Source organism: Budorcas taxicolor, chromosome 6, assembly GCF_023091745.1.
Source record: "Budorcas taxicolor isolate Tak-1 chromosome 6, Takin1.1, whole genome shotgun sequence".
Classification (NCBI taxonomy): Eukaryota; Metazoa; Chordata; class Mammalia; order Artiodactyla; family Bovidae; genus Budorcas; species Budorcas taxicolor.
The window spans coordinates 115,345,562-115,373,106 of record NC_068915.1 but is presented as its reverse complement, the minus strand read 5'-3'; the positions used below and the strand labels follow the sequence as shown (position 1 = coordinate 115,373,106).

Here is a 27,545-nt window from a genome sequence, read left to right as displayed (position 1 = left end):
TTATGTTCCTGCCCAGGACTTGTTGCCTGGTTACTCTGGACTCTCAGAAGGCCAACAGGACCATGCTTTCTTCACCTGTTTTCAGTTTCTTAGCCACCCGAGGCGGACAGGTCACGGTGGAGAGCTCTGACAAAACGTGGGCCACTGGAGAAGGGAATGGCAAACCACTTCAGTATTCTTGCCTTGAGAGCCCGTGAGCAGCATGAAAGGCAAAATGATAGGATACTGGAGGAGGATGAGCTCCCCAGGTCGGTAGGGAGTTCAGTGTGCTGCTGGAGATCAGTGGAGAAATGACTCCAGAAAGAATGAAGAAATGGAGCCAAAGCGAAAACAACGCCCAGGAGTGGACGTGACTGGTGACGGAAGTAAAGTCCGATGCGGTGAAGACCAATGTTGCACAGGAACCTGGAATGTCAGGTCCATGAATCAAGGCAAATTGCAAGTAGTCAAACAGGAGATGGCAAGAGTGAACGTCAACATTTTAGAAATCTGAACTAAAATGGACTTGAATGGCGAATTTAATTCAAATGACCGTTATATCTACTACTGTGGGCAAGAATCGCTTAGAAGAAGTGGAGTAGCTCTCACAGTCAACTAAAGAGTCAGAAATGCAGTACTTGGGTGCAGTCTCAAAAGTGACAGAAGGATCTCTGTTCGTTTCCAAGGCAAACCATTCAATATCACAGTAATCCAAGTCTATGCCCAAACCAGTAATGCTGAAGAAGCAGAACGGTTCTATGAAGACCTACAAGACCTCCGAGAACTAACACCCAAAAAAGATGTCCTTTTCATCATAGGGGACTGGAATGCAAAAGTAGGAAGTCAGCGGATACCTGGAGTAACAGGCAAGTTTGGCCCTGGAGTACAAAACGAAGTAAGGCAAAGGCTAACAGTTTTGCCAAGAGAATGCACTGGTCGCAGCAAACACCCTCTTCCAAAAATATGAGAGAAGACTCTACAAGTGGACATCACCAGATGGTCAACACCAAAATCAGATTGTCTATGTTCTTTGCAGCCAAAGATGGAGAAGCCCTATACAGTTAGCAAAAACAAGACCAGGAACTGAATGTGGCTCAGATCATGAACTCCTTATTGCCAAATTCAGACTTAAATTGAAGAAAGTAGGGAAAACCATTAGCCCATTCAGATAAGACCTAAATCAAATCTCTTATGCTTATACAGTGAAAGCGACAAATAGATTCAAGGGAGTAGATCTGATAGACAGAGTGCCTGAAGAACAATAGACCGAAGTTCGTGACATTGTACAGGAGACAGTAACCAAGACCATCCCCAAGAAAAAGAAATACAAAAAGGCAAAATGGCTGTCTGAGGAGGCCTTACAAATAGCTGAGAAAAAGCGAAGTGAAAGGCAAAGGAGAAAAGGAAAGATATACCTATCTGAATGCAGAGTTCCAGAGAATAGCAAGAAGAGGTAAGAAAGCCTTCCTCAGTGATCAGTTCAAAGAAATAGGGGAAAACAACAGAATGGGAAAGACAAGTGATCTCTTCAAGGAAGTTAGAGATGCCAAGGGAACATTTCATGCAAAGATCAGCACAATAAAGGACAGAAGTGGTATGGACCTAACAGAAGCAGAAGATATTAAGAACTGATGGCAAAAATACACAGAAGAACTATACAAAAAAGATCTTCATGACCCGGATAACCACGATGGTGTGATCACTCACCTAGAGCCAGACATCCTGGAATGTGAAGTCAAGTGGGCCTTAGAAGCATCACTATGAACAAAGCTAGTAGAGGTGATGAAATTCCAGTTGAGCTATTTCAGATCCTAAAAGATGATGCTATGAAAGTGCTGCACTCAATATGCCAGCAAATTTGGAAAACTCAGCAGTGGCCACAGGACTGGAAAAGGTCAGTTTTCATTCCAATCTGAAAGAAGGGCTATGCCAAAGAATGTTCAGACTACCTCACAATTGCACTCGTTTCACACACTAGCAAAGTAATGCTCAAAATTCTCCAAGCCAGTCTTCAACAGTACGTGACCCATGAACTTCAGATGTTCAAACTGGATTTAGAAAAAGCAGAGGAACCAGAGATCAAATTGCCAACGTCCGTTGGATCATCAAAAAAGCAAGAGAGTTCCAGAAAAACATCTACTTCTGCTTTATTGGTTACGCCAAAGCCTTTGACTGTGTAGATCACAAGAAAATTCTTCTGTGGAAAATTCTTCAGGAGATGGGAATACCAGACCACCTTTCCTGCCTCCTGAGAGACCTGTATGCACGTCAAGAAGCAACAGTTAGAACCAGAGAGGGAAAACTGATTCCAACTTGGGAAAGGAGTACCTCAAGGCCGTATATTGTCACCCTGCTTATTTAACTTATATGCAGAGTACATCATGAGAAACGCTGGGCTGGAAGAAGCACAAGCTGGAATCAAGATTGCCGGGAGAAATATCAATAACCTCAGATATGCAGATGACACCACCCTTATGGCAGAAAGTGAAGAGGAACTAAAAAGCCTTTTGATGAAAGTGAAAGAGGAGAGTGAAAAAGTTGGCTTAAAGCTCAACATTCAGAAAACAAAGATTATGGCATCCGGTCCCATCACTTCATGGGAAATAGATGGGGAAACAGTGGAAACAGTGTCAGACTTTATTTTTTGGGGCACCAAAATCACTGCAGGTGGTGATTGCAGCCATGAAATTAAAAGACGTTTATTCCTTGGAGGAAAAGTTATGACCAACCTAGATAGCATAATCAAAAGCAGAGACATTACTTTGCCAACAAAGATCCGTCTAGTCAAGGCTGTGGTTTTTCCAGTGGTCATGTATAGATGTGAGAGTTGGACTGTGAAGAAAGCTGAGCGCCACAGAATTGATGTTTTTGAACTGTGGTGTTGGAGAAGACTCTTGAGAGTCCTTTGGACAGCAAGGAGATCCAACCAGTCCATCCTTAAGGAAATCAGTCCTGAATATTCATTGGGAGGACTGATGCTGAAGCTGAAACTCTAAAACTTTGGCCACCTGATGCAAAGAACTGACTCATTGGAAAAGACCCTGATGCTGGGAAAGATTGAAGGCAGGAGGAGAAGGGGACGACCCAGGATGAGATGGCTGGATGGCATCACTGACTCGATGGACGTGAGTTTGAGCAAGCTCTGGGAGAAGGACAGGGAAGCCTGGCTTGTTGCAGTCCATGGAGTTGCAAAGAGTCCGACGTGACTGAGAGACTGAGCTGAACTGAACTTAGTTTCTGGATTTCCCTGGTGGCTCAGATGGTAAAGTGTCTGCCTGCAGTGCAGGAGACCTGGGAGTGCACAGAAGCATTCCATATGTATTTGTTAAGAGACATGATTCTTCATTAGACAGCTTGTGATATGGAAGACTCTGGTTGAATTCTTCCAGTTAACACTTCTTGCTGCTGCTGCTCCTAAGTTGCTTCAGTCATGTCCAACTCTCTGCAACCCCATAGATGGCAGCCCACCAGGCTCCCCCATCCCTGGGATTCTCCAGGCAAGAACACTGGAGTGGGTTGTCATTTCCTTCTCCAATGCATGAAAGTGAAAAGTGAAAGTGAAGCTGCTCAGTCGTGTCCGGCTCTTAACAACCACATGGACTGCAGCCTACCAGGCTCCTCCGTCCATGGAATTTTCCAGGCAAGAGTACTGGAGTGGGGTGCCATTAGTTACCTGCTATGAGCGGTGGCATGGAAGAAACTCAACCCTGCAGGGTATATATACAGCCTTGGACATCTGGTCCAGGGGGAGTTAATTGGAATATTCAACACACGTGGGCCTGAGTATGTGACGTGAACAGAAATCTGTCACTGTTTAGTACAGGAAGTTGCATCAAATGAATGAAGCGAGTGGCCTTCTCTCTGTAATTGATGTCCCGCGAGCAGTGGCTGAAGGCCGCGTGGCCGTGAGGAGGGGCCTGCCGGTGGCAGTCGTGGACCGGCTCTCGTCTCCAGGGAGCCTTGTCTGCTGCAGACCTCGTGTACGAGGCTGGAAAAGCCCCTGTGAGGGCAGTTGTTTGCAGGGAGTCGTGGTACTCATCTTTGCAGCCTGTCGAGACACATCTAGGACTTTCTGGGGCAACTCGCACCTGACTTAACATGTGTTGCGTTCAGCTGACCGTCTGCAGGCGCCCCCGCGATGCAGGGCGTTCAGCTCCCCTGTGGACTCTGACCTCCTGCTCTGAGAACAGGGCTGGACGCAGAGGGCACGGCAGATCCTCGATGTCCTGTGTCTGGATGAGTGAGCCAATAGAGGCGTGAACATAGAAGCGCGTGAAAGGAAGGGCGAGAGCCTGGAGGTCAGCGCTTCACACCGTCTCCGGCTGTGATCAGTGAGAGCCTGCTCTGAGTGTCCTCCGGCGTTGACGGATGTTCTCAGTTTAAATGGAAGCGGTCCTGTCTGCTGTCCGTGTGGGACTGTAGCAGTGAGTGGTCTGTGACTCGCTTCCTTTAACGCCTCACACTTCTCCTTTCCAGTGTGTTGAAGAGATCCTGGGATACCTGAAGTCTTGCTTCAGTCGAGAGCCGATGATGGCGACCGTGTGTGTTCAGCAGGTAAGCGAGGAGCTCCCAGGAAGCCCTTCTCCCCACACGATGCTGGCGCGCTGCCTGGAGCTCAGGAGATGTTGCGTCCGGCAGCCCCACCGGCCCGCCTCTGCTCGCTCATTCTCCGGCCAGGAGGCTGCTTGTCCCCTGTGCCCCTGGAGGAGGGGCTCGCCCTCGGGGACAGGCTCCTGTCCCCTTCCTGCTGTCCGAGCGCCCCTCCAGCGTCCGCATGGCCGGAAGTCTTGCTCGCGCATCCAGTTCGTTTCAGGCGGACTCTGTGTGTGTGGGGGAGATTCCGCATTAATTCGACTGTCGATGATTTCAATTCTTCTGCTCTAGTTGCTGAAGACTCTGTTCGGGACAAACCTGGCCTCCCAGTTGGATGGCCTGTCTTCCCACGCCAGCAAGTCGCAGGGCCGTGCGCAGCGCCTCGGCTCCTCCAGCGCGCGGCCCGGCTTGTACCACTACTGCTTCATGGCGCCGTACACCCTCTTCACCCAGGCCTTAGCAGACGCCAGCCTGCGGAACGCGGCCCAGGCAGAGCAGGACCAGGACCCCGCAGGGTAACCTTCTGAGCGCCGCCCGTGTTCTCCAGAGCTCTCCGCGCTGCTGAAGGCAGGCCCCCCTTCAGAGAAGTGTGTAGTCCAGAGAGAGAGGAGGGCCTGGGGTGTTCCAGTCTCGGTGGGTGGGGCTGGGCTGCGGGACAGGAGAGCTGAGCTGCGACCACTCATGCTGATGTATCAGCAGAGCAGGAAAGGGGCGCGTGTGTCCACAGATGCTGAAGGCGCGTCGCTGCAGGGCCAGGTCCTGTGTGTGGGTGGCGCTCGGGGCTCGCAGCTCGGGTGGTGCAGCTGTGCTGGTGTGCAGAGGACTGTGGGTGGTGTGTTCCCAGCTTCAGGGATAAAGGCCTCTTTCCACTTAATTCATGTCTGTGCTATTGTGCAGAGGACTGTGGGTGGTGTGTTCCCAGCTTCATGGATAAAGGCCTCTTTCCACTTAATTCATGGCGGTGCTGGGCTTCCCCGATGGCTCAGATGGTACAGCGTCTGCCTGCAATGTGGTTTGACCCCTGGCAACCCACTCCAGTACTCTTGCCTGGAAAATTCCATAGATGGAGAGCTAGTGGGCTACAGTGCATGGGGTCACAGAGAGTCGGACACGACTGAGCGACTTCACTTTCTTTCTTGCTTGCTTGCTTTTTTTAGGATGTCTGGAATTGCAGTCATTGTTTCTTAAATTACTGTTAATTGTTAATGCATGTTTGAGTTACTGCTCTGTAGTAGCCGTAGAATTCCTAGATTTTCGTTACATAGATTTAGAGTATTCTAGGAAAATGTCCATGTTTGGGGGTTTAATTGGTAATATACAGGTTTTTCCTAAATCTCAGGACTGCTATTGCTGCTAAGTTGTTTCAGTTGTGTCTGACTTTGTGCGACCCCATAGACGGCAGCCCACCAGGCTCCCCGTCCCTGGGATTCTCCAGGCAAGAACACTGGATTGGGTTGCCATTTCCTTCTCCAGTGCATGAAAGTGAAAGGTGAAAGTGAAGTCGCTCAGTCGTGTCCTACTCTTCACGACCCCATGGACTGCAGCCTCCCAGGTTCTTCCATCCATGGGATTTTCCAGGCAAGAGTACCGGAGTGGGTTGCCATTACCTCCTCCGACTAGGACTCTTTAAATTTTTGTCTAATATGGGATATAAGTAAAACAAGCAAATGTCTGATTACTGTCAGTTAATATTACGTTTCTTGAAAAGAAGAGGGTATTTGCTGTAAAAGTTTAAAGAAATCAAGCTGTGCCTTCTGAGTCTCCGAGCCTTTCCCAAGCCTGGCCGCCTCCAGCGCCTGCCCCCGGGGCTGCGTGAGTGTCTGGCGGCAGTAACGCTCTGGCCCAGCTCGCCTGCTGCGGGTGACGAGCCGTGTGGCCCGCGCTCTGGCCCAGCTCGCCTGCTGCGGGTGACGAGCCGTGTGGCCCGGCCGCCGTGAGCTCAGTCCTGTCTCATGGCACGCTCAGTCGCTCGGCCTCTTTGTGACTTTGTGTCTTTGTGATTTTGTGACTTTGTGTCCGACTCCTTGCGACTCCATGGACTGTAGCCCACCAGGCCCCTCTGTCCATGAGCTTTTCCAGACAAAAATACTGGAGCGGGTTGCCATTTCCTTGCCTGACTAATCTTCATTAAAAGAAGAGCTTGATGCCGCTACGCTGAGCGGCTGTTGAAGTTCTTTCTGACCCTGAAATGTTTTGATTCTGTGAATTGGAGTTAGCCTGACCTGGGTCTACCTTGGGACACAGGAGAGTATGTAAGGGTGTTCTTTGCTCGCCCTTTTTCCTGCCTGGCAGGTGGTTTGACGTCCTCCAGAAAGTGTCGACCCAGCTGAAGACAAACCTCACCAGTGTCACAAAGAACCGAGCAGACAAGGTAACTGGGAACCCCTCCCGGGTTCCGGCTGGAGGCGGCTGCAGCTGCAGACTCACTCGCCGGTTGTTTCTCTTCTTCGCAGAATGCTATTCACAATCACATTCGCTTGTTCGAGCCTCTCGTCATAAAAGCACTGAAGCAGTACACGACCACGACCTCGGTGCAGCTGCAGAAGCAGGTGCTGGCCTTGCTGGCGCAGCTAGTCCAGCTGCGGGTCAACTACTGCCTGCTGGACTCAGACCAGGTGCGGCACCCGTGTCCTGGCCTGCCGCACGCATCCCTGATGTAGTGAGGCTAGCTGGGAAAGACGCTGAGACCTGCCTCAGGAAGTGTGCATCTCCTTCCCGCACCAGCTGCTGCCCCTCCTCTGCCTCACCCGCTGGTGGGCACGGCGGCCTGGCCCGTGGAGCCTTGGCGAGCGCAGCGCCCTCAGCCGGGCTCTCCTGCCTTCACGCTCCCGCAGCGGCTCCTCCCACCCACCCACCTGCCCCCACCCCAGGAGTAGCTTGAATTTATGGTTTGGGGGGACATCTGTGCAGAACCTAGAGTGTGGTTTAAACAGCTTATGAGGGACGGTTGCCATTGCCTAGCTGTCACCTTCTGCGGAGGCGTGTGGTCTGCCAGGCAGCGCCTGGCCCCCGGGGCGCCCCGGTTGTCTGAGCCGGCCCGAGGGTCCGCACTCCCCTTCGCCCCATGGGCCCTCACCCCCATGCCCTGCTCTGGCACCTGCGACCGTGGAGAGGCGGGTCCCTTCGTGACGGGAAGTCTCTGAAAGCAGGAGTCAGGCCAGCCGAGCTCACCACGGGGAGGGTTGCCTGTGGGGCGGCGGGCCGTGGCCGTCCCTGCAGGGTGGGGGCCGTGGCCATCCCTGTGGGGCTGTGGCTGTCCCCGTGGGGCCGTGGTCATCCCCGCGGGGCTGTGGGGCTGTGCCCGTCCCTGCGGGGCTGTGGGGCTGTGCCCGTCCCTGCGGGGCCGTGGCCGTCCCTGTGGGGCTGTGCCCATCCCCGCGGGGCTGTGGGCTGTGGCCGTCCCTGTGGGGCCGTGGCCGTCCCTGCGGGGCGGGGGCTGTGGCCGTCCCTGCGGGGCTGTGGCCGTCCCTGTGGGCTGTGGCCGTCCTCGTGGGGCTGTGGGCTGTGGCCGTCCCTGTGGGGCTCTGGCCGTGGGCTGCTTTCCGGGGTGAGATGGGAAGTGCTCTGGGTGGAAACGCTGCAGCTCCTTGTCTGCTTCCAGACGCCACCATCTCATGGGTGCCGTGGCACTCCCCTGGGGGAGCTCGATGGAGAGGTGACCCCGCTTTCCTGCAGTGCTCAGGGGCCACCTGAGGGGAGGGGCCCGGGGGCTCTGTGCTGGCCAGCATCTTCACCATCCTGCTCTCTGCGCTGGTTGTCAGGAGGACATTCTCCACAGAGCCGTTTCCCTCCTCTGGGGAGACGCTCCCAGGGGATAGTGCTTCTGTCGTCTGGGGAGGGGACGCCCTCGTCCGAGGTGGGGTGGCCGTGGCCAAGGGGAGGCAGGCGTGGGACCCGCCGTGGGGCTTCCCGGGAGGAAGCGGGGCCCGGCGCAGGCTGGCTTCACTCGTCGGAGCCCAGCAGGCACCTTCGCGACTCCTCACAGCGACCAGTCCTCTCTAACAGGCCCTCTCTCTCCCCAGTTCTTAGGCTTGGTTGCGGTGACGGTCTTTATGAACGGGGTAGAAAAACAGAACAGGCCCAGGAATTGCCTCAGTTCAGGGCGTGGTTTACGGAGCCCCTGTGTGTGTCCGGGTCACACCGGGGGGCCAGGAGGAAACCGGAGATGAGCTCGAGTGTCAGGGTGGGAAATGAACATGCGCTTGAAGCTCGACACAGTCCGTGAGCAGTTGCGGGTGTGGCCTCCACTCGCGGCCACCGCGCCCCCAGCAGCCCTGGGTGCCCGGCCCCTCTGAACGCTGGTGCTGCGGGGAGAAGGTGGGCTCAGCTGGACGCCTTGTCCCTAAGCCAGTTCAGGACACCCATGCTGCCCGGCGTGCTGCAGCCGGACCAGCAGGACCTGTGCTGCGCCTTTGGGGCCCCTGCTGGCTCCTGGAGCTTCTCTTTTGTTTCTCCCAGGAGGTTTCACCTCGCTGTTGAGTAAATGAGTTTAAGGGGTTTCTGCAAGTGTCTTGAAATTATCTAATCTGGCCGTAGAGTGCGTTTGAGTTCTTGTATAGAAGCAAGGTTGTCTACTGTCAGGAAACTTGTTAAAGGTCTATACAGATGAGTGCCAAGGAAAGTAACCTGTTTGCACATTTTAATTACTGATGTGAAAATTGTATTTCCTGCCTGTAGGTGTTCATTGGATTTGTGCTGAAGCAGTTTGAATACATTGAAGTCGGCCAGTTCAGGTAATTGCATTTTGCTACTTTAGATTTCTTGTCCTTGTTAGATAATTACATGTAATTTTATTTTATTTTGATTGATTTTATTTTTTCGGCCACACCAAGCGGCATGCAGATCTTAGTTCCCTGACCAGGGATTGAACCTGTGTCTCCTGCAGTAAAAGTGTGGCATCTTAATCACTTCCTACCAGGGACGTCCATACATGTAATTCTAGATTTTTAAGATGGGTGCTTACTTTAAAAGATAGTTAGGCATTTTTGCCAGGCCTTGTTTTTAATGAAAGTCTGATTAACATGCTGTGGATTTTTGTTTCTCTTGAAAATTAATGACTTAAGTATCTCAAGCCTTGTTGAGAGGTAGTTCTTTATCTGACGATTACACATGTCGTCAGTTTTCATTTCAGATTTCAAAGCATTTAATTATAAATGCTAAATGAAATCTTATTTGAGATAACAGTAATTTTTTTCTAATCTTACAGAAAGCAGCGTTAGACATGGTTATCTCTAGTAACTTTACCTTGCTAGCCTGTAAGGTTTTAATACTTCATCCTGTAAGTATAATTGAAAATGAAGCTCCTTTAGTGTCTGAGCCACGTAGTCGTTAGGGAAGCGCGGTGCTGAGGAGTGTCCTGAGCGGCCCGTCTGCCCGCCTCTCCCCCTGCCCCCGGGTCTAGAGACCCAGGCTTTTGTTCGCGCGTGTGTCACCCTGACCATGTGATTGAAGGCAAGTTACCTTTTCTCCTCTGGGTGCCAGGTTCTTCAGTGGCAGGGCGTGGGGCAGATGGAGGCGCTCTGGGCTGCGGTTGTGAGGGTGCCTCCCTCAGGGCCCTCACTGAGCCCTGCCAACCGCCCGGGCGCCCCAGCAGGTGTGGGAGCCCCGCCCCAGACAGGGACTCGAGATGAGGGTGATGGGACCGAACCGGGTGCCGAGGCTCCAAGCGCTGCCCCCCACCCCACGCTCTGCTGTTTTCTCACACGCATGCTCTCCACTTTGAATCAGGATTGGTTTGGGGCTGTTAATACGATGATGTTTTTTCATTTTAAAAGGAAGTCTTTGGGTGTTTCTGTTTCTAGGGAGTCAGAGGCGATCATCCCAAACATCTTTTTCTTCCTGGTATTACTGTCTTACGAGCGTTACCACTCAAAACAGATCATCGGGATCCCTAAAATCATCCAGCTCTGTGACGGCATCATGGCCAGCGGGAGGAAGGCGGTGACACACGGTAACAGGGGCAGGCCTCTCCCCGGCTCTTTGGTCTGCGCTTACACTGCCTCCCGCCGGTCGCGCGTGTGCGCACTCTGGCAGAGGTGTCTGAAGAAGGGAGTGCGGTCCACCTGGGTACAAGCAGCGCACGTGGAGTCTGCCATAGATACTCTGTCTATCCACGTGAAACGGAGAATTTTAAAATCCGGCTTCTGTAAGGCCACTGGGTTTATCGCCCAGTGTCCTGGAAGGTACAGTGTGGCCTTGATTCAGGACCTTCTGTTTTGCCTGGCTGTTTCATAGGAGCTAAAGTGAGGTCCACAGAGAGCGACCTGCAGCCCAGGCACCTGCTGCCACCTGGTGCGGTGAGGCTGTGCCGTGGGGAGGAGCGTCACCCCTCTGGCCTCCTCCCGGCTCACACTGCTTACCCTCTGCAGCGCTGTTGGCAGAAGCCTGGAGGCCTTTGCGCCATGGTTTTTACCGGGGTCCCCGTGTGCTGTCCCGTGGCGGGTGGACCTCCTGGGCTGGGGGCGGGGGAGGGCAGGGCTCGGCTCCTCGCCGCCTCCACGCTAGCAAGGCGGCCAGCCTACTGCAGGCCCCTTCCCAGCCTCAGCAGTGGGGCCCTGACTGCACGTGCACACCCGGGCCCTGGAGCTGAGAGTGCAGGCCTCACTGGAGGGGCGGCTGAGGCTTCCCAGACCAGAGGGAAGCGCGTTCTTTCTTTGGAGGGAAAGTCGATGCACAGCCAGACCTTACTGTCTCCACTACGGAGCCTGGTCATCTGTGGGAGACTCAGCCAGTATGTGTGTGTGTGTGTGTGTGAGACAGTGTGTGTGTGAGACTGTGAGAGAGTGTGTGTGTGAGAGGCTGAGGGTGAGAGTGTGCCTTTGAGTAACTGTACGGAGCCTGGTCATCTGTGGGAGACTCAGCCAGTGTGTGTGTGTGTGTGTGTGTGTGTGTGTGTGTGTGTGTGTGTGTGTGTGTGTGTGTGTGTGTGTGTGTGTGTGTGTGTGTGTGTGTGTGTGTGTGTGTGTGTGTGTGTGTGTCTGTGAGAGAGTGTGTGTGTGAGAGGCTGAGGGTGCGAGTGTGCCTTGGAGTAACTGTGGTGTGTGTGTGTGTGTGTGAGAGACTGTGAGAGTGTGTGTGTGAGAGGCTGAGGGTGAGAGTGTGCCTTGGAGTAACTGTGGTGTGTGTGTGTGTGTGTGAGAGAGAGAGACAGTGTGTGTGTGAGACTGTGAGAGTGTGTGTGTGAGAGGCTGAGGGTGAGAGTGTGCCTTTGAGTAACTGTGGTGTGTGTGTGTGTGTGTGAGGCAGTGTGTGCGAGACTGTGAGAGAGTGTGTGTGTGAGAGGCTGAGGGTGAGTGTGCCTTTGAGTAACTGTGGTGTGTGTGTGTGTGTGTGTATGTGTGTGTGAGACTGTGAGAGAGTGTGTGTGTGAGAGGCTGAGGGTGCGAGTGTGCCTTTGAGTAACTGGTGTGTGTGTGTGTCTGTGTGTGTGTGTGTGTCTGTGAGAGTGTGTGTGTGAGAGGCTGAGGGTGCGAGTGTGCCTTTGAGTAACTGTGGTGTGTGTGTGTGTGTGTCTGTGTGTGTGTCTGTGTGTGTGTCTGTGTGTGTGTGAGACTGTGAGAGAGTGTGTGTGTGAGAGGCTGAGGGTGCGAGTGTGCCTTTGAGTAACTGTGGTCCCCTGGCCAGGCTGATGCCCCTCAATGAAAGGCCTTCCTACTTTACTCCTGAGGGTGTGTCAGGCCAAACACTTCACTTTGCTGTTTTGAGTAAAGACATGCTTTGAGGGGGAAACCCTTAGTCTAACGAGAGAGTGAGTTTAGTTGCTTGAAATAGTATAGAAATCTAATACTTTGACTAAGTGTTTTCTGTTGGAAAAGCATCTGTCCTCTTTTCAGGTGACTCTTTGAGCACGTTGTGTATGAGGTTAGAATGCTGCTGTTTTTGTTTTAGTTTAAAACTTTTGAATTTGCATCACTTTGTGTCAGAAGTAATGTTATGTCACAGAAGCCCTGGTTTTCAAAAAGATTTCACAACCTTGTCAAGCGTCAGGGAAGACCCGTGACCTTCCAGGATGGCATACAGATAATCTCAGTGCACTCCTGGGTAACCTGAAACTATCCCTGATAAGCGAGTCGAGTGTAGATCAGTTTTGTTCCTTGGAAGTCATCTGGAGGGGTCAGTGTCATCTCCCGAGTGCCTTCTTAGCGTCCTTCTGTGCCCACAGCCATACCTGCCCTGCAGCCCATAGTCCATGACCTCTTCGTTTTAAGAGGAACCAATAAGGCTGATGCAGGAAGAGAGCTTGAGACCCAGAAGGAGGTGGTGGTGTCCATGCTGCTGAGACTCATCCAGTACCATCAGGTAAGGGGTGGGGGTGACCCTTCCCTGTCCCTGCAGGAATGGCAGGAAGCGCCCTGTGGCCTGTCCGCTCATCAGTGGGTGTGGCTCTGTGCCAGCCCTGGGCTCTTGGGCAGTGGGGAGGCACTGCAGGCGGAAGGCTTAACAGGGTCTCTCTTTAAGGCCCCACAGCCTGGCCGACGGTCATAAGTTCGGTCAAGGCGGTGGAGGACCCTTTTCCAATTCGAGGACCAAAAATCAGTCAGCAGCATTGATCACGGTGGTGGAGTTCTGAGTAACGGTTTTTAAAGATCTCAGCCTGAAGTGATTTAAAGACTGTGTTGGTGGAGGACCGGAGTCTGCACTGGTTTCTGGCTTTCTTTCCTTCAGGTGCATTTGGAATTTCAGATGGTGTGAGGCCGTCTGAAACCTGGCTTTTTAGAGAGCCCTCTTCTGTGGGTGGCGGGGGCCTCGCCCTCACAGTTTCAGTAATTCGTTACAGTTCGTCTCTGGGCATCAGATTCTCTCATAGAAACACTTCCTGTGTGCATTCTCGTTTTGCTTAACCTAGGTAATATTTAACTAAATACTTAGTGTTGAATTAAATCCCATACAGCAGTGGGCTGGTGTCCCGTGCGTCCCCAGCCTGGCTTACGGGACAGAGCGAGGCTGGCCTTGGTTTGGGAAGACGGGGCGCAGTGCAGAGTTGCCTGCCTCTGCGTAAGTGCCGCTGGGTTGTGGGAAGGGAGAGGCCACTGTGGGAGGCGGTGGCCTGGCAGGCTTTCCAGGGAGTGGGCTCCGCCTGGAACATGGCATTTCATAGACTGGGCTGTAGACTGTCTCTGGATTAAGCATTTTCGGCTTTGCAGGCTGCCTGGTGCCTGCGTCTCTCCCTGTCTGCTGTCGTGACAGGCGCGGTCCTGGCAGCAGGTTCACGGTGGCCTCGTGCCCACAAGACCGTGTTTACCAAACAGGCGGTCAGGGGTCTTTGTTTAGGAGGTATCACGACCAAACTGGGGCTCAGCCACGGCGAACTCTGCTGAAGTAAACCGTCTTCAGCGGGAGGGGACCTTTGCAGAGCACACAGAACAGAGGGGAAGGCTCATGGGAGCCGGGGGCCCTGCGCAGCGGTCCGGTCCTGCACCTGTGCTCTGCCCGAGGCTGAGAGGAGCCCGGCTTTCCTCTGGTTGGAGCCTGGGAAGGCCCGAGGCGCGGCCGCGAGAGGAGCCCGGCTTTCCTCTGGTTGGAGCCTGGGAAGGCCCGAGGCGCGGCCGCGCTGGGTCCGCCCGGTGTGTGCGGCACCTGGGGCGCGCAGGCCGGGCTCGAGCGTCTGGGCCGTCCCCGCAGGTGCTGGAGATGTTCACGCTGGTCCTGCGGCAGTGCCACAAGGAGAGCGAGGACAGGTGGAAGCGGCTGTCCCGGCAGGTGGCTGACGTCATCCTCCCGATGCTGGCCAAGCAGCAGGTGCGTCTTCTCCCCACCCCCGCCCGCACTTCCCGTGGGGCCAGCCATGGAGCTGCGTGCTGGGCTCACTCCCAGCGGGCGCGTTTTATCAGCGTTACCCGTGCGCCCGGGCCAGTGCGGGGCCCGGGTCAGAGACGGCCCGGCTCCCATGGCACCTCGGGGCTGCCTCCTTTCCTGCTCACGCTGCCTCCTTCCTGTTTGCTCTGTTGGGGAGGGTTTTCTCTTACCGCTTACAGAGCAGCCTGGCAGTAAGGCGTCACTTAGGATTTCTGTGGTTGAACGATGCCGTCGGTGGGCTCCACCCGCGCGGGGTCCAGGGCTGGACGCCCTGCCCAGGCGCAGCACTGCCTTTGGAGCTGGCGGCAGGGACACGGCAAAGACGGTCCCTCCAGAGACCGTGCCTGCAGCCAGGAGACCGTGCCTGCGGCCGGCAGAGCTCTGGGTGAGGCGCTGTGGGTGCCGCCAGCAGGTGCCCGTCAGCTCGTCCGGGTCGGCCAGCTCGGGAGCGAGTGCTCTGGGCGGTGCGGTGCCCATGGCTCTTGGCGCTGGCGGGAGCAGGTAGGCCCTGTCTCCACAGCCTCAGCTGCCGGCTCTGCTCTCCTCACAGACTGTCGTCCTGGGGCCGGGCCGGGGCCGGGCCGGGGCGGGGCGGGGGCGGGGCCGGGGCGGGGCCGGGGCGAGCGGGCAGGGTTGTGGCATCTGAGCAACAGATACACAGGATTGTTTTGTCAGCCAGCACATGACATGCGGCTGCAGGATCTCAGGTCCCGACCAGGGATCAAACCCAGGCTTCAGGCAGCGGAAGGATGGCGTCCCAACCCCTGGACCACCAGGGAAGGCCTGATAAGACGCAGTTTTAGTGAGTGGGTGGCTCTGCTCTTTTAAGCTGGCCGAGGCATCCACGGCCGCAGGTCCGCATCTCCAGGGTAGGGCTCCGTGCGCTCTGCGCTCCTCTCACCCCAGACACTGAGGAGGCGGCAGGCCGCGGTGCGGGGTGAACACCCAGCATACCTTCCCCACCAGTGGCGCCGTGTGCAGGGCAATCTGTGGGCCAGGGGCACGGCACGGGGTGCATTCGCACGTCCCCGCATGACCACGCCTGCCCTCCTGGCCCCAGAGGATGCTATACTTGGGCGGGGGGGGCAGCCAGCAGAGGGCCTGGTGACTGTCTGTAGTGTCCGACGAGGGTCATGGAGGGGGGATGCTCCTGGGGATTCGAAGGACGTGAGGGTGACCTGAGCAGACACCTGGGGAAGCTCTCTCTGGGGGGGTGGCGGGGGGGGGGGGGGGGGGGGGGCGTGTGGGAGCCCTCAGGGGGCTCAGAAGAAGGAGGGCAGGGTGAATCTGAGAGCTGAACAGGTGGTCAGGGTGGGGGTAGCGGAGAGAGCCGTTCACAGCTCAGGGCCTGCGTGGACCTGGGCATGGGGACAGAGGGACAGGAAGGGGCGCCCACTGGACACAGCTCAGAAGCAGAACCCGTGAGCTGTGCTGATGGCTTCGGTGGGCATGAGAGGAGGGGCAGGTCAGTGGCAGTGAGGCGATGGCTTAGGGACCGCCTGGACGGAGCGGGATTCAGGGGGAGCTTGGAGCCTCATCCGGGCATGTTGGGTTGGGAGAGCAGGAGGTCCCTGAGGAGGCTGAAGCAAACCCCTGGGGTGCCAGCCTGGAGGTCAGGCTTGAGGGGGCGGGGGCACTAGGAGGCGGCCGAGCCCTGGGAGGCATGAGGGGCCCTGCTGACTGGATGGGGGCGGGGATGGGGGCCGGAGGAGCAGGCGGCACAGTGTTTGAAACCTAGGAGAGAAGGCACTTCCGCAGCCGTTGCCGTGTGCACCGTCACTGGTGACTGGCTCAGCGGCGGGGCAGCTGGAGAGTGCGCTGTGTGCAGACTTGATCCAGACCATTCTGCCTGCTTTAAAAGTAAGCTTAAGGTTTGAAATCCGTTCATCATATTTTTAATGGAACAAAAAGAGACAAAATACGATTTTTCGAAACAACTTAAAAACTTCTCTACAGGTATAGGAATGTGGAGGAAGTTAAAGAGAACTGTACTAATTTGCTAACGCTGTTTACTCGGTGGTGGGGTGGGGGTGGAGTGCAGGTGAAGAGAGTGAAAGGAGGTAGAAGACAGAGAGCGTGACGCCCGTGCGGGTGAGCTGCGCGCGCAGGAAGAGACGCGGGTGAGCTGCGCGCGCAGGAAGAGACGCGGGTGAGCTGCGCGCGCAGGAAGAGACGCGGGTGAGCTGCGCGCGCAGGAAGAGACGCGGGTGAGCTGCGCGCGCAGGAAGAGACGCGGGTGAGCTGCGCGCGCAGGAAGAGACGCGGGAGGGGCCGGTCCCTGGTGCCGTGGGGCTGTGTCAGGCCGCGTGGGCTCAGCTGATTAAATCTCATACTTGTACCTATTTGAATTTTTGCAGAAAGCATATTTGGTTTATTTAGTGAAAATCTAAATGAAAGGAAAAGATTTCCACTGTGGGGAAAAAATCTAGCTGTTACGGTATTGTTCTAAGAAACTGTTTCCTTGGTTCACAGCTGACGTTGGGTCGTATGGAAGTTTTGGGGGGTGGGAACGATGGGATGGTCCAGGTCATCGGGCCGTGAGACGCCTCGCATGGAGGGCAGTGCTGGCCTTTTCTCTGCTGGCTTTCGGGGACACATCTGCGACATTCACTTGCAACAGGTGCACATTGATTCTCACGAGGCCCTGGGAGTGCTGAACACGTTGTTTGAGATTTTGGCCCCCTCCTCCCTGCGCCCCGTGGACATGCTTTTACGGAGTATGTTCGTCACCCCAGACACCCTGGTGAGTACCTGGCTCCTGGTGGCATTCTGGGTCCCCCACCTGGTGCGCCTGGGGATCATCTGCAGGGCTGGGGGTGGAGACTGCCTGTTTCACGGGTTCCCAGGCAGCACTGAGGCCGCTGGTCTGGGCCGCACTTTGAGAACCAGTGAGACAGGGGCTCTGGGGGCCATTGTCAAGCCGGGGGTCTTCGTAACTGGCATTGGCGGGGGCAGTCTGGCTGTCCTCCTCAGCAGCGCCTCCCCCGCTCTGTCCCCAGGCGGTGGTGAGCACGGTCCAACTGTGGGTATCAGGCATTCTGGCCATCCTGCGGGTGCTGATTTCCCAGTCGACCGAGGACATCGTCCTGTCCCGCATCCAGGAGCTCTCCTTCTCTCCGAACTTGGTCTCCTGTTCGACAATCAGTAGGTTGAGAGATGGGGACAGTGCTTCAGCCCCGGAGGAGCTCAGCGAAGGGGGACAGACAAAGAACCTCCCAGAAGAAACATTTGCCAGGTACGCGCCTCGTCTAGTCCGCGACCTTAGGTGGTCATGTGGTGTCGGAGCCGTAAGACCGACAAGGTGGGTTAAGGAGCCGGTGTGTTCTCTTTGCCCAGCCAGCCTCGTCTCTGGCCCTTGGTCCTGCCCCTCTGCAGGCTCAGTCAGGTCCTGAATCAGACCCTCTGAAGACTGCCCAGAGTAGTCGGTGGGTGCGCTGCCTGCAGAGAATTGGAAAACCTAGGAAGACCCACTAAAAAGACCCACTTCTGTTCCTCCCCGCTGTGTACTGCCCTCCTGACACCGTGGGCGATAGAATCCCGCTCCCTGCCGGGTGCACGCTCTGCCGCGCCCCCCTCCGTATCCCTGTGTGCACTTGGCCATTCAGTCGTGTCCGAGTCTTTGCGACCCTGTGGCCTGTAGCGCACCAGGCTCCTCTGTCCGTGGGATTCTCCAGATGAGAATACTGGAGCGTGTTGGCATTCCCTTCTCCAGGGGATCTTCCTGATCCAGGGATCGAACCTGCATCTCCCGCATTGCAGCCAGATTCTTTACCACTGAGCCACCTGGGAAGCCCCTTCAGTGTATTTGTGGCATCAAATCATGTCTGCCCGTGTCGATTTTGGGAAGCCCCTTGGAGGCTGCGCTCACTGCTCGGGCACTGTACAGAGTTGCTGTTAGACAAGTGTGCCTCCTCCCCTGCTGGACTCGGGTGCGCGCCGAGTTAGAGCCCACGGAGCGTGTCCTGGGAGCTCATTTCCTGCCAGCGTGCTGCCCGTGTGCCACCCTTGGTTGGCCGTAGGTAGAGGTCGTCGTGGAGATGAGGCGGGGGTATGTGCGCAGCATTCTTTTGTCCCTGGTCAGCACACAGCTGGTGGCTCTCGCCGTCGCGGTTAGGCGAGTGGCTGAGGTGCAGGCTGCAGGAGCGCCCTGTGGTGGGCATCAGCCTGTTTGATGGCTGAAAGCCTTGAAGGAACACCACAGGCCACTTTAGCCTGCTGACACTCCCTCAAAGGTGATGTGGTTATCACATGTTGTTAGAGAGGAAAGAGGTCAAGTGCACGGAGAGGTCAAGTGCCTTCATCCAGAGGGGTGGTGTTAAACACCCTCTCGTCTTACTGGGCTTCCCTGGTGGCTCAGACGGTGAAGAATTCACCTGCAGTGCAAGAGACCCGGGTTTGATTCCTCGGTCGGGAAGATCCTCTGGAGAAGGAAATGGCAACCCACTCTAATACTCTGGCCTGGAAATCCTAAGAACAGGAGCCTGGCGGGCTGTAGTCTGTGAGGTTGCACAGAGTCGGCATGGCTGAGCGACGGACGCTTCGCTGTTTTCCTTCACTTGTGTTGGACTCTGCCTGCGTCCACCGTGTGCGTTGTGTTCACGGGCGCACTTCCCAGGAGCGCCCTGTAACAGCCACCTGCTTTGCCCCCCGCGTCTCCCTTTCTCTGAAGGTTCCTGCTCCAGCTGGCTGGCATCCTTTTAGAGGACGTCGTCACCAAGCAGCTGAGGGTGGAGGTGAGCGAGCAGCAGCACGCCTTCTACTGCCAGGAGCTGGGCACGCTGCTCATGTGTCTGATCCACATCTTCAAGTCGGGTAGGTGCGCCGCGCTGGTCTGGCTAGAGCGTCTGTGTCCCCCGCCCTGCCCGCGCGCAGGTGAGCGCGGAGCCAGCTCTGCTGTGCGGACGTGAATCTGAGGCCTCTCTTCCGCTAAAGATTCGGAGAGGCCTTTATATATGATCGTGAATTTTGAAAGTCATCGCACGAGAGAGAGAGTGAGAGAGACGTCACAGAGCCCCTGCCCTGTAGCAGGCAGAGGAAGCAGCCTGAGTTTTTCAAGAGGAATGAGCGTTTGCAAAAGCAGTAGTCTTGCTAGTTATCGGGTACAGGCATGTCTTTCTTTTTTCGGCAAGAAAAGCGAAAGGCAGTTCTAATCTCGGGAAACACAAACAGCAGGAAAGCTTGGCCCAGACCTGCAGCACATCTGGGAGTGTGGGAGTGGGTGCTCTTTGGGTGGCGGCCTCTGGTGCACTTCATTCTGTGGCCACGTGGCGTATTTCTGTGTCTCAGCTCTTTCTGTGCTGGCTCTGTTCTCTGGTGGGCTCCTTCCCCATGGCAGGAGGGAGGGCCTCTGACTTGTGGTCTCAGGGCTGCATGAGTCCTCTGAGCAACGGATGCACCCCTGGGTGACCCGGCCACCCTGGGCCCGCTGAGAACTTGGACAGCCTTCCTTTGCGGGAGGGGGTTACTTTCCAGTAGCGAGGGGAGAAAAGCTATGACAAACCTAGATAGTGTGTTAAAACACAGAGATGTTACTTTGCCAACAAAGGTCTGTATAGTCAAAGCTATGACTTTCCCAGTAGTCATGTGTGGATGTGAGAGTTGGACCATAAAGAAAGCTGAATGCCGAAGAATGATGCTTTTGAACTGTGGTGTTGGAGAAGACTCTTGAGAGTCCCTTGGATTGGAAGGAGATGAAACCAGTCCATCCTAAAGGAGATCAGTCCTGAATATTCATTGGAAGGACTGATGCTGAAGCTAAAACTCCAATACTTTGGCCACCTGATGAGAAGAGCCAACTCACTGGAAAATCTTTCCCTGATGCTGGGAAAGATTAAGGGCAGGAGGAGAAGGGGGTGACAGAGGATGAGATGGTTGGAGGGCATCACTGACTCAGTGGACATGAGTTTGAGCAAAGTGCGGGGGAGGGTGAAGGACAGGGTGGCCTGGCGTGCTGCAGTTTATGGGGTTGCGAACAGTTGGACACCATTCAGCAACTGAACAACAAACAACGGCCGTAAGCGGAGTAGACAGAGCACCTTGAGGGTCTGCTGCAGGTGACGAGAGCGCATCGGGGTGAGCTTGGAGGAAGCGACCAGAACTGAAGGCAGAGTAATGAGAAGTTGCCTTCAGAGAGGTGGGAATCAGAAATACTTCTCTGGTACAAGGTTTTTAATTTGCATCAAAGCGATATATACACATGAGTTCAAATCCCACTCGTGTGTATATCACCTTAATGCAAACTAAAGCACACAGGCAGGTATGTACCGTTAAAGCAGAAGGTCGTTGCCATCGTCAGCCTTTTCTCGCTTAGTAAAGAGGTGCCGAGTCACCCGCTGCCGGGCCGGGCCTGGGCGTGAGGTGGTCAGTAGAGCTGACGCGATTCCTGCCTCTGCAGCTGTCGGTCTCATGACTCAGGCAGTTCACAGAGATGCCGCCGAGGGTCCTGACTTCTCCTGATCAGGAAACAAGACAGTGGCAGGCAGCACAGGGCAGGCTCTCCTCGCCAGCCGCAGAGCTGAGGCCTGGAAGAGAAGGAGCTGGCTCTTTGGAGAGTTCCTGAGAGCAGCGAGGGCCAGAGGGCCTGGGAGGCGGCGGGACCGAGAGTGATGGGGCGGGATGCCTCCTCAGCCGCACCATGTGACTGCGAGCGCCCTTGGCCCTGGGGTGTGGCCAGAGTTTGTGATAATGGGTTATAGCTTCAAGCCACCTTATTTACTTAACACGGAAACAGTTTTCTTTCGGAGGATCTTGCAATCTATGCCCCACCAACCCGCCACAGCGAGTGTGAAGTTGAGAGGGTTATTAAGCCGCTGAAGAGTCCGCTGCTTCTAGCATGCCGGTCACTTCCGTATTTGGCCGTCTTTTGGTGTGTGTCTGACCCCCGTGCATGGCAGGGGGCTGCTTTCCACCTTCTTTGGTAAGAGCAGTGTACTCTGCGGCCTTCACCACACCCAGGGGTTTCTGTGCCCGGCAAGGTGTTCGCTCCCCTGCTGTTCTAACCTTCTTCCTTTTCTCAGAGGCCAGCAAGGTACTCTCAGACCTGCTGCAGCGCCGTCCAGCCAGCTTCCTGCAGCGAGCAGGGGTTCTGTGTCTGCGCCAACCCAGCTGCTTCTGGCTGCACGTGGCCCGTGGGCTCTGGAAGCCGCTGCTGTGGCTGAAGTGCTTCTATTTGACCTAATTTTGGATAAATTTGAACACCGCATGTGGAGTGGAGTGTGAGCAGCTGTGCCCTGCTCAGGAGCCCCGGCCAGGCATCGGGGCACCTGGGTGTCGCAGCTCATGTCTTTGGAGATTGTTCACTTGGTCCTTACTGTTCCTCATTCGGTCACTCAGTCGTGTCCAACTCTGTGACCACATGGACTGCAGCACGCCAGGCCTCCCTGTCCATCACCATCTGTCGGAGCTTGTTGAAACAAGTCCATCGAGTCGATGATGCCATCCCGCCATCTCATCCTCTGTCGTCCCCTTCTCCTCCTGCCTTCAGTCTTGCCCAGCATCAGGGTCGTTTGCAATGATTCAGCTCTTCACATGGCCAAAGTATTGGCGCTGCAGCTTCAGCATCAGTCCTTCTAATTGACTGGTTGGATCTCCTTGCAGTCCAACGGACTCTCAAGAGTCTTCTCCAACACCACAGTTCAAAAGCATCAATTCTTTGGGGCTCAGCCTTCTTTATGGTCCAGCTCTCACATCCATACATGACTGCTGGAGAAACAATAGCTTGGACTAGGTGGATCTTAGTCAGCAAAGTAATGTCTCTGCTTTTTAATATGCTGTCTAGGTTTATCATAGCTTTTCTTCCAAGGAGCAAGTGTTTTTTAATTTCATGGCTGCAGTCACCATCTGCACTGATTTTGGAGCCCAAGAAAATAAAGTCTCTCTCTGTTTCCATTTTTTCCCCATCTTTGCCATGAAGTGATGGGACCAGATGCCATGATCTTAGATTTTTGAATGTTGAATTTTAAGCCAGCTTTTTCACTCTCCTCTTTCAGCTTCATCAAGAAGCTCTTTAGTTCCTCTTCACTTTCTGCCATAAGGGTGGTGTCATCTGCATATCTGAGGTTATTGACCTTTCTCCAGGCGACCTTGATTCTGGCTTGTGCTTTATCCAGCCCTGCATTTCGCGTGATGTACTCTGCATCACCATTTAGGACTTGAAGTAGCTCCACTGGAATGCCATCACCTCCACTAGCTTTGTTCATAGCGATGCTTCTTAAGGCCACTTGCCTCTGCACTCTTAAGATGTCTGGCTCTAGGTGAGTGATCACACTGTCACGGTTATTTGGGTCATCAGGATCTTATTTGTACAGTTTTCCTGTGTATTCTTGCCACCTCTTCTTAGTATCTTTTGTTTTCATTAGGTTCATACTGCTTCCGTTCTTTATCGAGCCCACCTTTGCATGCAATGTTCCCTTGGTGTCTCTAGTTTTCTTGAAGAGACCTCTGGTCTTTCCCATTCTGTCACTTTTCTCTATTTCTTTGCACTGATCGCTGAGGAAGGCTTTTTTTCTCCCCTTGCTATTCTTCGGAACTCGCCATTCGAATGGGTACATCCTTCCTTTTCTCCTTTGCCTTTCGCGTCTCTTCTTTTCTCAGCTATTTATAAGGCTCCTCAGACAGCCATTTTGCCTTTTTTTCCTTGGGGATGGTTTTGATCACCGTGTACTGTCAGTATTTGTAAATAAACGGTGATGGGTGTGTATTAACGTCTCGTTTTTAGCTCCTCGTGTATTTCGACGCCATTTCTTTTAAGACACTAGGGGGCAGAATTACTGTGTTGATTGGTTTTGAGATAAAATTAAATCATCTTGTACTTTTATATAAATAAGGTACCTTTAGCATCTAAAGTTGGTAATTTTTGTTTTTGCATTGCTTAAACAATGACAATAATCTCACCCTCAGTGAAAATTGAAACCTTTGAATTTGCCCATTTCAGGTGTTATTTCTTAAAATAGGAACCAGTCTGAGTAATGGCCTTGTGTTTTCACTTTGTTATCCCTCGTGTTAGAGGAGGGGAGTGAACCCCACAGTCATTGGCCTGTGTCGGATTCCATCTGGTGCAAACACACAAGAAGGCACCTGGTCTCCACTTTCCAAACGCTGGGAAACCGGCTGCCCAGGTGGAAGCAGGGGGCGCCGGCATCGAGCGACAGTGCCCATCGCTCTGCCACGGGCAGGGCTGGGTCTGGCTTGTGGCCACCGTGAGGCTCCCTGCTACTCACTGTGTCGTCCAGTCGTCCCGTCGCCTGCCCTTTCCCACCTCCCTGCAGACCCCTGCCCAGCCGTGGGCTGCATTCCTGCCCCCCTCGCTGCCTCCCTGCAGGCCCAGCTTGCTTTCCGGTGTCTTCAGATGGGCTTGTGTTCCCTTCTATGTGTGGGCCAAAGTAGCATTTCTCTTTTGTGGAGAAAGTCGAGTCCCTCGGGTGGGTGCGTCTTGGGTGGGGCGGGGCGGGGCATGTGGAGCTGGCTTTGTGTCCATCCCGAGGTGGGCTAGAGGAAAACGTGAATCCCCTCTGCCCTGGGGGAGATCTGGGCCCTAAGGAGGACGCTGTGGGGAAGCTGCAGCAGAGCCTGCCTGGGGCTGCTGCTGATGTGCGGGGCCGAGCGCAGATGCCTGCCTGCCTGGCCAGCCCGCCCGGGTGGTCGTGCCATGGTGGGCGTGGGGGCAACCCGGCCCACAGCTTGCTGGAGCCTGCAGGACGGCCGCACCCTGCCCGCCCTCAGGGCTGTGGCTTGGGCTGTCCTGGCTGCAGTGGCCTGACTGCAGGCCACGTAGGGGCTGCTGCCCTTTTTGTGGTGCTGCGTCCACTGTCAGCATCAGCGAGGCTCCCTGCTCGGAGCCCCTGGAGAGCCTGGTCTCTCTGGGGAGGAGGGTACGGTGGGGCGCCCGCTTCCGTGGCCACTCAGTTAAGGAAGCGAATTGTCAGGCTGGAGTTTCCTAAGTGCCAGGTGTCCTGAACGTGTGAATGTAGGAAGGAGCCCTGCATGTACCCCTTTGGTGTAAAAGCTTCACAAGCCTGTGAAGCGTTGGGCCGCGAGGAGCAGCACAGACGTGTCCCCGTAATCCGCTCTATTCCGGGTTGTTTCCAGGGACGTTCCGGAGGATCACTGCCGCTGCCTCGAGGCTCCTGAGGGACGGTGCGGACGGCGGCTTCTACAGCCTGGAGAGCCTGAACGCGCGGGTGCGCTCCATGGTCCCCACGCACCCGGCCCTGGTGCTGCTCTGGTGTCAGATCCTGCTGCTCGTCGGCCACACCGACTACCGCTGGTGGGCGGAGGTGCAGCAGACCCCCAGGTACGTGCGCTCCCCCGGCAGGCCCGCCCGGCTCCTGCGCGCGGCTCGCAGCGGCCGGAGCTCGGCCTGGTCTTCCCGAGGCGCTGAAAGTCTCTGCTGCCCATCCCTCTTTCTTTCCTGGACACCGTTGCAGGGAAATGTGGTTTGACTGCAGGCATTCAAAAGAGCTGCTGCTTTTCACACGTGACTTCCTTGCAAGCTCTTTGACACCGGTCCATCTTATGGGCCATTCTTGTCCTGTGTCCCTCCTGCTGGGTTCTTGTTCTTAAATTGGTTCCAGAGCCAGACATGTTGCAACATCTTAACTTTGTCATAAGTTAAATGTGGTTCTGGTTATTCTTAGATAATGCAGTCATTATTTAGCCGCGTTTCAAAACTACCTTATTTTTTGTCGTTCAGAAAGACTTAGAAAGCATGTGATTGTGGGTGGCCTTCTTTTTGTAAAAAGTTTTCAGGTCTGACTCTGATTTTGGGCCCCCTTGCCCAGCCATGTGTGCGTATGTGGAGATGAAAGCTTTGATCACTGCCCCTCCCCACCCCCGCCCAAAACTGAGTCCCCAGGGCAGTGTTTCTGGAAGACTCAAGAGCCCCCCAGGAGAGAAAGCTCTGGAAACAGGAGGCTGCAGGGCCGAGGTCAGCCCCTCTCTACTCGGCGCGAGGCTGTGCCGGTAGGCCGCACGCTCAGGTGCCTACCCGCCCTATGCTGTGTGCCCGTGGGGTGTGCGGAGGAGGAGTCAGTGTTTCCAGCCCTCCGTGTGCTCACGGCGAGCCGGGGGAGCAGACAGTGAGTGTCTGATGTGCTTCGAGGACAGTTTAAGCCCGCCATAGTGGCTTCAGTGCCGTGAGTCAGTAACAGAAAGTCAGAGTCTCTTCCTTGAGAGCTTCTTCACTGTGCCTGTGAATCGCCTGGGGGGGTTGTTCAAATCAGGTTTGATTCACCCAGAGAGTGGGGCCCGGGACTCTGCATTTCTGCCCGGCTCCTGGGGCTGCCGGTGTCTGGTCTGAGGGGCCTGCCCTGCACACCGAGGCCCTGTGGTGGGTGCTATCTCCCTTCTGTCTGCCCGCCTCACACCCGTGGGTCCTCACAGCTAGCTCAGGCCCCTCCCCACCTAGGCCTGCCTGGTATGATGGGGAGGACGTGGTGAGACTCCCCAGGCTCGTCCTGGGGCGACGGCAGGAACACCAGAGGCTGGCACCCCAACTCCTGAGCACCCGGCCGTCAGGTCCAACAGTGGGCGTGCTCCTTGGAGCAAGCCCTCGTTGCTCCGTGCTTTTGCTTATGAGCAGTTTCTGGGGGAGACACCTGCCGAAGCGTCTAGGGGTGCTGTCTCTTGACCTGCAGATGGCTCTTGAATGGTGCAGGCCCCCCAAACTACATGTGTATGTGTAGAGTGTGTGCCTGTGTAGTGAGTGTGCGTGTGCCTGAGCACAAGAGTGGCAGCCTACTGGAGCTGAATCTAGCAGCCCCCAAACTACATGTGTGTGTGCAGAGTGTGTGCGCGTGCAGTGAGTGTGTGCGTGTGCCTGAGCACAAGAGTGGCGGCTTACTGGAGCTGAATCTAGGTGAAGAGTCTGTGGCTGTTAACTGAGTTATTCTTTCAGGTTTTCTGTTGGTTTGAAAGTTTTCAAAATAGAAGTGAAGGAAAAAAGATGGGCAAGGGCCTTTAGAGAGCAGCTCCAGACAGTGGTCAGGAGGAGGTCTGCGCTGGAGGGAAGCAGAGTCATGGGAAATGGGGACACGAGAGAGTTTCCAGGTGAGAGGTCAAAGGGCGTGGGCCACCCCTTATGAAACAGAGCGTTATCTAGAGTTAGTGAGAACGGATGGCTTTGAGGCACAGGCCTCAGGTTTGTGATACTGATTTAGTTTTTGCCAGATTTTTACAGTCGAACTTAAATTTTCCTGATTTCTCTCCATATATTAGCAGATACAGAAAGGCCGTCCATCCTGGGTTCTTAGCTCAGTCTTCGCTTCCTCAGGAAAGCTTCGTGATTTCTCTTTGATTGGTGAAGTCTCACACTATCTGCTCTCACTCCAGCCTTTGCCTCTTTTTTCTGGCATGTGTTGAAACTGTAATTAGATGTTTATTTGAGTGACAGTTTGGTTTCCATCTCTCTCTCCCTTCAGAATGTTATCCCCACAAGGGCCCTCACTGTATTCCCAGGACTAACATGAGTTAGTGATTTAATTACCCTGATAATAGAAGCAATGATGATACCTTGGTAAAGGCCCTTTACGTATAGATCACCAAGCGATACTGAAAGGTGATACGTAAAAGGTCACTTTTATGTATATAGCACCAAGTGCCAGGTATTGTTCTAAGGGCTTCCTGTTATAATAAGTTATTAAAACCTCTAGTAACGCATGTTTATTACAGATGAGAAAACTACTTTGCCCAGAGAAGTAAAGTAACTTGCCTGCAGTCACAGGTTAACATACGTGCGTGCATACGTGATCCCCCAGCTTGTTTATTTTCACCTGTCATAGCCTAAACTGGCACATCAGTGTGTGTTCATTGCTAGGCCCTCTGTCTGCTGTTTCCTTGGCCTCCGTGTCTGGGTTTAGGTCAGTGCCGTATTGTTCTGATTGCTGTAGGTTTGTAGTGTAGTTTGAAATCAGGGCGCATGATACCTCCAGTTCTGTTCTTCTTTCTCAAGCTTGTGAGAAAGAAGAGTCTTTTACAGGTTCTGTGTGAATTTTAGAATTTTTTGTTCAAGTGCTGTGAAAAAGCCGCTGGAATTTGGATAGGGATTGCAGTGAATTTATAGATTGCTTTGTGTGTTATGGGCATTTTAACAATATTGTTGTTGTTTACTCATTCAGTTGTGTCCGACTCTTTGTGACCCCCGTGGACTGTAGTCCGCCAGGCTCCTCTGTCCATGGGGTTTC

At 54.6% G+C, this 27,545-nt stretch overlaps 1 protein-coding gene across 1 annotated transcript in view; it reads left to right on the top strand.

The window, feature by feature from the left end:
* Window positions 1-27,545, top strand: part of HTT (huntingtin) — a 125,824-nt gene that overhangs the window by 68,643 nt on the left and 29,636 nt on the right. The window contains exons 30-41 of the mRNA XM_052641713.1: window positions 4,456-4,533; window positions 4,864-5,087; window positions 6,865-6,943; window positions 7,026-7,187; window positions 9,250-9,305; window positions 10,374-10,522; window positions 12,734-12,870; window positions 14,194-14,310; window positions 16,988-17,110; window positions 17,367-17,602; window positions 19,037-19,179; window positions 24,454-24,658. Coding sequence (XP_052497673.1) covers window positions 4,456-4,533; window positions 4,864-5,087; window positions 6,865-6,943; window positions 7,026-7,187; window positions 9,250-9,305; window positions 10,374-10,522; window positions 12,734-12,870; window positions 14,194-14,310; window positions 16,988-17,110; window positions 17,367-17,602; window positions 19,037-19,179; window positions 24,454-24,658 — 1,709 coding nt within the window. The remainder of the gene's footprint in view (window positions 1-4,455; window positions 4,534-4,863; window positions 5,088-6,864; window positions 6,944-7,025; window positions 7,188-9,249; window positions 9,306-10,373; window positions 10,523-12,733; window positions 12,871-14,193; window positions 14,311-16,987; window positions 17,111-17,366; window positions 17,603-19,036; window positions 19,180-24,453; window positions 24,659-27,545) is intronic.